Source organism: Acanthisitta chloris, unplaced genomic scaffold (genome assembly GCF_000695815.1).
Source record: "Acanthisitta chloris isolate BGI_N310 unplaced genomic scaffold, ASM69581v1 scaffold7666, whole genome shotgun sequence".
Lineage (NCBI taxonomy): Eukaryota > Metazoa > Chordata > Aves > Passeriformes > Acanthisittidae > Acanthisitta > Acanthisitta chloris.
The window spans coordinates 17,791-27,984 of NW_008678691.1; the positions used below are offsets into that span (position 1 = coordinate 17,791).

At 39.0% G+C, this 10,194-nt stretch overlaps 1 protein-coding gene across 1 annotated transcript in view; it reads right to left on the reverse strand.

The window, feature by feature from the left end:
* Nucleotides 1-10,194, reverse strand: part of LOC103804385 (protein MMS22-like) — a gene marked incomplete at its 3' end in the record, with an annotated part of 31,372 nt that overhangs the window by 15,515 nt on the left and 5,663 nt on the right. Inside the window, exons 3-7 of the mRNA XM_009076997.1 lie at nucleotides 10,016-10,068; nucleotides 6,825-6,912; nucleotides 6,550-6,727; nucleotides 5,280-5,373; nucleotides 2,662-2,792 (exon numbers count right to left, since the gene is read on the reverse strand). Coding sequence (XP_009075245.1) covers nucleotides 2,662-2,792; nucleotides 5,280-5,373; nucleotides 6,550-6,727; nucleotides 6,825-6,912; nucleotides 10,016-10,068 — 544 coding nt within the window. The remainder of the gene's footprint in view (nucleotides 1-2,661; nucleotides 2,793-5,279; nucleotides 5,374-6,549; nucleotides 6,728-6,824; nucleotides 6,913-10,015; nucleotides 10,069-10,194) is intronic.

The following is a 10,194-nucleotide window of genomic DNA, read 5'->3' on the forward strand; positions in this document are numbered from 1 at the left end:
ATCTCCCCTATGAGGACAGGCTGAGGGAGTTGGGGCTGTTCAGCCTGGAGAAGAGAAGGTTGTGTGGAGACCTCAGAGCAACTTTTCAATATCTGAAGGGCCTACAAGGAGCCAGAGAGGGACTCTGTGTTAGGAACTGCAGTGACAGGACAAGGGGTAATGGGTTCAAACTGAAGGAGGGGAAGTCTAGGTTGAATGTGAGAAAAAATGGTTTTTACTCCAAGGTTGGTGAGACACTGTCCCAGGTTGCCCAGGGAGGCTGTGGCTGCCCCAACCCTGGCAGTGTTCAAGGCCAGGTTGGATGAGCCTTGAGCAACCTGATCTAGTGAGGAGGTGTCCCTGCCCAGGGCAGGGGTTGGGACTAGATGACCTGTAAGGTCCATTCCAACCCCTAAATTCTATTATTCAAATCAGATTTAAATACTGAACATTTAATTGTAAATATTAATTTATATGTATTTACCAATGTGACACAGAATTTGTTGTTCTCTCTCTCCTAAGAATTCTGTTTATCCTACAAAACTGCCAGGGTAGACCCTGACAATCCATTTAGAGCATCATGAGGTCAAGACAGAAATATTTAAAATAATTCTTTATTCACATTCTGCATCTACTGTTTAGAGTTTTTCTGGTCTCTGTCTCCTCATGCATTTTCTTCAAGATCTGTTAGGGGAATCTTTCAACAATATTTACATAACATTAATTCAGGTTATCTTGAGAATAAAAATCAGTGTGACAACTGAAGTGTGTTGTAAAACTCATTATTTAACTACTAACTTCCCAAAACTGAAGTGCCTCAAAAATAGCTCTACTTATGACTCACCACCAAAGGGCAAAACAGATCCATCAGAAATGAGCAGACTACTTAGTACAGCTGCACTGGAGGTTTTTATGGAAGCATTATCAATCCATTCAGGGTAGAGTTTGGCTAGTAGTATCAAAGCAAGACACCATATAGATACTGGTTAGGCTAAGGATAACCAAGACATGGTTTTCTTCATAGATAGTCTGAATTTCCTCTTGCAACATCCTGAGTTCAGTATCTTGGTAAGAATATTTATAACCTCAAATTGTGCTGCTGTTTGGGACAATAGAGCTCCAGTGCCAGAGATGTGGCTGCTGAAAACAGAAGGAAGGTATCCAAAGGATATGTATTTCTCTGCCAAATGTGTCTCAGAGCACACTGGGCTCAGTACATGATCCAAGTTAAGCATCTTGATATCAGAGCTGCCCAAGAAACAGATCTGAAAATAGGAGTCTAGAGGATTAGAGTTTATGTCCCTCCTTCCAAGCATACCCACAAATGTTAAGAGCTGCACTCCTCAATGTTCTCAGCCAAAAGCCTAATGACATGTTTTAATGATGAGCCGATGGTGTCATCTACTATGGGAATCAGTTGCATTTTCAACAATTTTGAGGGATGTTATTTCCATTACTGGATTATAGCAGTGACTGCATCCTACAGGAGTCACTAGCTGAAGAGATGTTATCCAGTTCAAGTGCAAATTTCACTCAGAAATGAATCTCAAAATCGAACTAGTTCAAGTTGTGTGGCCCAAGCCTAAGGAAAACTGAAGAAAAAGCAGTGGCAAAACAATCTTCTCTCTTTGTAATGTGGCTCTGTGGAAGACCATCAAATCTGCCATTTCAAAGCCTACCATCAAGCACAATGCTCAACAGAAACTATTTGAATCTTCTAGAAAAATTACTCTCATCTATTTGCCTGTAGACAGGGGAGGAGGCTGCAATACTATCTGACAAATTATTAGATCAAAACTGATTTTAAAAGGTAACAGTTCTGTACAGGAAAGTCATTTATAAGAGCAATTATCAAGTACTAGTACAGCCATTCCCCCACCACCCTCAACAGTGACATGAAAGAAGGGAGACTCCATTTGCCATGGTTTTTTTACTAGGAAGGCATAAATTATACAGTGGTCACTGCTGCTTATTCTAAGAGCTCAGTCCTGCATTCCCAGATCACACAAGCCTGTCTAAGCAGGCTTCACAAAGATTACACAGCTCTTTTACTGGTTGCTACTTGGAGCTATTATGACTTTCTAGCTTTAGAGTGCTAAAAACAAGTGAGAAAAATACTGCAGCTACAGAAGGAAAGAAAAAGAAAAGAAAAGAAGAGAAGGACGAGTTTTCCCTTGACAAATGTAAAAGCTCTGTAAAAGAAAGATGAGGTTGTGGAAATAGGCACAGAGCAACAATAAACTGTAATATGACATTCTCTAAGTGTCCAGTTAGCTTTACTGCCAGGATTACAGTTATTCTCTTTTTGTTCCTGTTGAGAGAGTTTGAAAAGATTGGGCTTTTTTTTTTTTTGCATCTATCTAAACCTTTTAGGCTGTGCCATGTTTGGCATTAAACCTGGAACACTGAACTTAGGAAATGTGGCACTCACTTCTGCTCTGTACACAGTGCATTTCAATATTACTCTCTCATTCAACTGCCAGATGGTCATGAATAAATATAACACAATTTGAGCTCCTAACAAATAACACTCTTTAAAACATGGAGATACAAAGCCATAAGTAACATTTAAAACTTAGCAGTAAGAAGTCATCTATGCATTAGTGCAATATCTAATTCCTATGGTTCCCAGCACAAGCACCTAACTAACTCCCCATGTCCTAGGTAAAGAAAGAGAGTTACCTTTGTATACTTGTTGACAGACAATCTTATTAAGTCAGATATGAGATTTCCACAGTGTTTTTCAAATAAACTGATACTGGTTAAATTTTCTCCAGTTAGATTTATGAAATGGTGAGCGTAAACAACTTGTCCTGAAACACAAAAGAAAATCAGATCTATTTAGTTCTGGGTTTGGCTGTAGGAATACAAGACAGATAAGATTTTTTTTTTTTATTTTATACATACATACATAGATTATCTGTTTGAATTGGCTTGTTGACCTATATGTAATTTTGCCTTACAAATTCATGTGGGAAAGTTCAGCCTTTCTAAATTCAAGGTAATCCCTTCATTACTGCACTGAAATCTGGTATTATTCAGGTTGACAGTCAAACAGTTTGGCACTTTACAGCCTTCTACTGGCACAGTTTTTGCAGTGGAATAAAGATTTATTTATCTGCAAGTTCCTCTTTGTCACATGCCAGTGCGCATGTTCTGGAATCGTGACATGTTTTGCAGATATGCAAGTTGATGACAAACAATTCTGGAGAGGTCTAACACTTTCCTTTGGATGTGTTGATGTAAAAAGCTGGCACGATCACATTCCAACTTGAGCATTTGTAGACATTAACACAGATAAAATGGTAAAGTTAAGAGGCTGTAAGATCTTATCCCACAAGCTTTTCAGCAGTACAACTCCTTTGACATCAGTGGAGCAGAGGATGTGTAGAACAAGGCTGTATTTTAATCTTGGAAATGCAAGGTGAAGCCCTGAACCCACTATCCTGCCACTGGTCACAGCAGTGAGAAGATTCTACTCAGCTTACTTTACAGAATGGGATGAGAACCTAAGAAATTCTAAAAGGCACATAAGAATACAAGAGAAGATAATATATGCAGAGCTACTACTGCCTTGAGTAGGAAATTTTGCTGCTAAAAAGCACATGCTTTCTCTTACAGAGCTAGATGACTGAATTACTACACAGAACACAATCCTAGAAATAAATACTGAATTCTGGACAAGAAATTGCCTCCAACAGTTTCACTAGCCTTTCTCTAAAATGTCCTAGAAAAGGAAAAAAGGTTATCCCACAACAGATCATGAAGGAAACTTAGAATTATAGAACAAACAGCCAGCCCACATACTATCCAGGAGCACAGACATGCAGAAACAGAGAAAATGTGTAAATACAACCAAGGCAAAGGGCAATGAGGCTCAAAAAAGGTCTAGAAAACATGTCCTGTGAGGAAGGGCTGAGGGAATTGGGTTAGTTTAGCCTTGAGAGGAGGCTCAGGGTGACCTCATGGGTCTCTGCAACTATCTGACAGGGGATGGAGAGAGGTGGGGGATGTGTGTCCTGCCAGGGCTGCAGGGAGAGGACTAGAGGGAATAGTCATAAGCTGAGACAGGGGAGAGTCAGATTAGATGCTAGGATAAATGTTTTCCCTGTTAGGATGATCAGACACTGGAATATTGCCCAGGGAGGTGGTAGAGTCACCATCCCTGGAAGTGTTTCAGAGGCATCTGGATCTGACACTGGAGGATCTGGTTTAGGGTTTAGGGGTTCCAGCAGTGGCAGGTTAATGGTTGGACTCAATGATCTTAGAGGTCTCCTCCAACCTTGATGGTTTTATGATTCTAAGGTTGTGTTGTGACAACACACAGAGCACCTAAAGCGAATACCAGACTTCACATTCAGTACCAGTTACCTGGGCTGAACATACAGTGCATTCTTTTTAGCCCTCAACATGACTTCAATTGTTGCCATTCCCATATGGAATTCATAGTGATAATCAATTCTAAATTGTAAAATCAATTATAAATATTAATTATAAATTAATTTTGATAATCAATTATAAATAAGGGCGGGGAAGGTTGGACACAGTGATTATATAAGAAAATACATTTTTGTGGCTTATTTTGGTAGCACAGACAAGGAAAATAGATCTAATACTCACAAAGAAAATAAAGTTCTCTTCTGTATTTTCCCAATTCCTCAGCAAACTGAACTACTTTGAATTGGGTTTTTCAATTGCATTCTCTGACCTTTTTTATCTAGCTCCTATGAACAGCTTACTCTTATCAATATACTTTTTGCCCTTTCAAAGCCTTAAAAAATTTTAAAAAATATATTGCCTTGCCCTTTTCTTGCAGCACTTTTACAAGCTCCTCCGCTCGAGGCTTCTTCTTTCGCCCAATATTTTCTTAGTGTTGCATATGGTTAACAATACAAATTCTCTGCTCTGAGAATCCTCATTCTGGTTCATCCCTGGATACTTTTCCTACATTGTTTTCATCAAATTGCTGTTCACTGTTATTCACTCTGCAGATCTGATAATACACTTTTATTTGTGATGTCAAGAAGTGTAGTGTAATTAAATGTTTAGTATGTTACATCAGTTGAGCATAAACTTTGTGATCTTGGTCAAGTTTTGACAGAACAAATTCCTAATACAATTGCATTTAATTTGAACTCCATGAAGATTTACAAAGAACCTGCCTTTACCATATTGGAGCTTACCCCATTAAACCCTTAAAAACTACCAAAAGCATTATGTGATTCTGGACAAATCAAGGTAAGAAAACTAGGTAAGTCATATGTAAAGGCTAAGTTCAAGAAAAAGACCTGCATACTTACTCATCATTTTTTCACCTAGTAGGTGAAGAATTTCCATTATTAGCCAACTGATATCCAAGTAGAGGTGTAGTAAATGCCATGATGGGGGAAAGATCTACAATTAGAAACACAGACATTGACTTATATTGAACATTTCTTTAGCAAATTCTGCATATTGTACTAAGACAGGGTGGTCAGGCTTTGGAACAAGCCCAGAGAAGTGGTGGAATCACCATCCCTGAAGTGTTCAAAACATGTGGATGTGACATCTGGGGATATGGTTTAGTGGAGAACAGGGAGATGCTAGAATAACAGTTGGACTTGACTTTTCTAACCTTAACAATACTATGATTTTTAATGATGGCCTGCAGTGAACATTATGGATATCTAGGATCAAATGTAATGTAACATACAAAGATGCTATTCAGTTAACCAGAAACTAACAAACAAAAAGCTCTCATGATAATTAATTCTGCCTGTAGAGGATGCTTATGAAGTCTTGATTCAAGCTTGACAAATTACAAGACCCTTACCTAACCTTTTCTTTACAGAAAAGTATTAGGTAGCACAAAAACTGCTAAAGGAAGGTCTTAAAACCATTGCAAAGGTTCAATATTCTCTTCCTTAAAGTTTACTTGAAATTACTGTTTCTTTCATCAACTCGACAGTGGCCCTGCTGACAAGCTAAACAAACAGAAATATTCAAAATGTTGCTTCTCAGTGGATCATTCCTCTCCAGATACTAGTTCACACAGCCTAAGACTGATATTCCCTTTTTTCTTTCTGAAAGATTTGAAAGCATTAGCGATCACATGTATGCACAAATCTTAATGGTGCACACTTCACTAGTGTCCAATGCTGCAGTGCCTCCTTCCACATCTGCACTTTTCTTCTTTATCTGAAAGACATTTTCCTACTCTGAGTCAGATTTCAGAATGCATTTTTAAAGAAATGCCCCTCCTACTGGGAAGCTCAGAGATGCTAAACATTAGTAGTAAGAAACACCAAGGAACTTTTTAAACATGCTAATTCAAGCCTATTTATCTACCTGTAATTGGTCTTATCATTGGTATAGTGCAGGAAGAATTCTAAAGCTACAGAACATAAAAAGAGAGAAATAAACCCAACATTCAGATCTCGTCAGTTGTGTATGCCAAGCACAGGATGGCACTCAGTTAATAAAGTGAAGAGAACAATCAAAAAACAAAGATTAACTCTTATTCAGCCAAAATTTATCTAGTTGAATACATGATGTCACATTAAAAAATATAGAATTATGAAAGATAGCAACCTTTGCCTGATGTTGAATAGTAAATGCTGCCAGGACATTACTAGGAAGCTGACAAAGGCGACCAATGAGCATGGTCAAAGCATGAAGCTCTTCCACCAACGCTGATGGTAACTGTGCTTCTAGTTCTTCATATGGCTGTAGTGTTCCATCATTTTCCTCTTTTGGGGGTTCCAGATACCTGAACAGATAATAAAATTCACACAATGAGAAAATGGGTAAGAAGCAGCTACACAAAGCTCGGCACGTAAAGTTAGCGACTTGTGTGCAAATCTCACCTGAAGATGAAAACTTTCACATAACGCAAAAACTCAACACATTGATGCCTGATGCTCTCTGCTTCAGAGTGCAAGCTTGCAGCATGACCTGAAGGAAAAGAGATCAATAGCTTAAAGCAGATGTGACCACACCATGACTCATTTAACATTTGCATTCTCCATAGCAATTAAACCAGACCCTTGGAAAGTCACACTCATCTCTGAGGTCAACTTAGGCTGGTGGCAAACACCCACTTTTAAATGTCATCTTGCTAGAGGGATCCATTCTTTATCTTAGCATCACATATCCAGATACAGAGGGAAAAGAAGGCACTAGGTCCCTCTGGAAAGGTGACAGAGGCAAGCACTCAGTGGTAAAAGAAATTCAGCTCTGCTGCCCTGCTCCCTGACTGCTTCCAAGACAGTAAAGACCCAGTCCCTCTGGAAAGGTGACAGAGCCAAGCACTCAGTGGTAAAACAAATCATTCAGCTCTGCTGCCCTGCGCCCTGACTGCTTCCAAGACAGTAAAGACATGTAAAACAATTCATCAGCACCCTCAGGGGGACTCAAGTAGGTGGACTTATTTGCAGACATGCTTTGTAACTTCTCTTCCTAGGAAGCAGCACATTGTTGCACAGTGCCTTCTGATGTGCCATGCTAAGAGCTGTCCATTCTCAATCCTGTAGCTTTACCTTTCACTGACAGCTTCGTATCCTTCCAAGCAGTTATTGCAGCTATGTGTCTCATGTTATTGAGGACTAGAGGGAATGGTCATAAGATGGGACAAGGGGAGAGTTAGATTAGACATTAGGTAATATTTTTTCCCTGTTAGGGTGTTCAGACACTGGAATAGATTGCCCAGGGAGGTGGTGGAGTCACCATCCCTGGAAGTGTTTAAGAGGCATCTGGATCTGATGCTGGAGGATCTGGTTTAGGGTTTACAGGTTCCAGCAGACTGGCAGGTTAATGGTTGGACTCAATGACCTTAGAGGTCTCCTCCAACATTCTAAGGTTTCCTTTGCTCTCTGAAGCTGTTGCACTTATGGTGATAACCTCCTTACCTTGCACCTGCAAGCTCAAACACCACCACTACAGCAGAGACTCACTGGGAGCTATTGCCACTGATGTGAGAATTGCTCCTTATTTATTTCTACAACTTTGCCTTGTAGCTGTCAAGTTATACTAGGAAAAGATGAAACTGAATGAGCAACAAAGCCAATATAGTCATTTAATTCAAATACCAGTTACTACTGCCCAGTAATATAGTCACCCAAAAGCTCAGCAGCCAGTTACCCTGCAACATGTGTACCTGATTATGTGTGTGCCAATTATCAAAAGCATCTCAAATGTGAGCAGCAAATGAGGAGTTTGAGCAGGCCCAAGTCAAAGTGCAACTCACTACAGGAGATGCATGGCAGAAACTCATGGTCACCCACTACACCGGATTGTACATCCACAGAAAGACAAGTTGTCTTTGCTCCTCCTCCCACCTGACCACTGGGGACTCTTCTTTCTTTATCTTGCTCTTGCTCTCCCTTTTGCTTCTCCCCACACCCTATAGATAACCTGAAATTTCACATATGCCACTTGTTATGGACCCCAGAGATAAAGCTTTGTGCATATAAGCCTATCTCAACATCTTCTGAGCAACAACACTCAGTGGGTGAAGCAAATCAACTGGTAAAAATGCCATAATATTCCAGTGTTTAGCCCACCCACACCACACACAAAGTCATAGCATCTGCCATGGTAATGAATGGCATGGTTTAAGAGGCTCAATTCACTCAGTTCTAAAAGAATTATTTATAGATATTACTGCTGCTTTCCAGCAATAACAAATACTGTATCCCAAGTTCTCAGGAGTTCTGCTTAGGCAAAATTTTAAACTAGCAGCAATAACCAATACTGTATCCCAAGTTCTCAGAAGTTCTGCTTAGGCAAAATTTTAAACTATAGTATTTCACTATAAAATCTTCTGCACACTGTCATAAATCATTGAGCAGTGAAATAAGTGGAACAAAACAGGAGCAGTCGAGTGTTAAGAACTGAGCAAGCATTTTCAGGAAAAAAAAAAAAAGGCAATACAAGAGAGAACACAAGAAAAGCTTTTACATGGCTTCCACATTACACAGCTCTCAGTACAAAGTCTCCAAAGCTCATTAAGACTGACAGGAAACTAAATTAAATGTACAATATTGATATCTATATAAAAACAAAGCACAACAAAGATTTACTGAGGCAAAACTCTAAACTGGGGGTTTAAACAATGGCAATAGCACATTTATAAAAGTCATCAGTAATATCACCCTGCCTGATTATTTTAAATATTTCAGTCCTCAGGATACACTTCTACTACTCACCTACTCGTATAAAGGGGGACCTGAATCACAGCTGTACCAGTGACTTGCTCTAAATCACAAATCAAACTGCAGAACATGACAGTACCAAAACAAAATAAACGTGGAAAAATACTAACTCCTACTCATACAACACTAGCACTTTATCCGTAACGAGAAGATACTACAGTTTCTTTCCAAGTAATTACTAAACTCCTCAACTTGCTAAGTAATTCAGCCTTCAAACTTGCAAACAACCCAAGGCTGCAATAATCCTTCAGAAACATACTGCTTCTCCTGCCTCAGTATTTAATTGTAACAAAACATTTTGTAGTGATCCCATTATATCGATCCTGCTGCAAAGACAAATTAAGTTTGTAAATAAGTCTCAACTAAGTAAATATAATTAACTTGTTTAAACCTAAGCCAAGAGAACATTTAAAAAAAAACCTCAGCCCATTACCTTTGTAACCAAAATAGTTACTGGTATTTTGATGCAGCTTTTCATTTTTAATTAAACAAGAGTTTTGTCAAATTCTTCCTTAGGGGTAACACCTTAGCTTCAGTCAAATTAAAACAAAATTCCCCAGGAAGGTCAATAAGAATTACCCTGTGTGACTACCCTGAGGGCAGATCTGGTCCCAAACTGACTCACAACATTTCCACTACCTCTTTTCACACTACCTTACCTCACTTGGTTGCCTATATTTCTACCCTTACTGCAGTTTTATGCTGGTTATGTGCTGTTCTGTGACACACTCCATAAACCCTTGGTCAAGACTCAAAGCACAAATGTGATCTATGAGAATATCCTTCTGTAATGAAGAAGTAGTCAGATACCTATCCCAATGTCAAATTAAATGTGTAAAACTTACCAAAATCAGATGAACTCCTTTCTACTAGGTCTTCCAGTCTGTACATCTGTTGCCTAATTAAAGGAATACAAAGATTATAGGTAAAAGTTGTTTAACTACACTTTAGTAAGGTTTAAATACAACAGAAAGGTGAGAGGTGTTTCTTGCTTTGTAGTTCTGAAAAAGCTTACAGAAATATA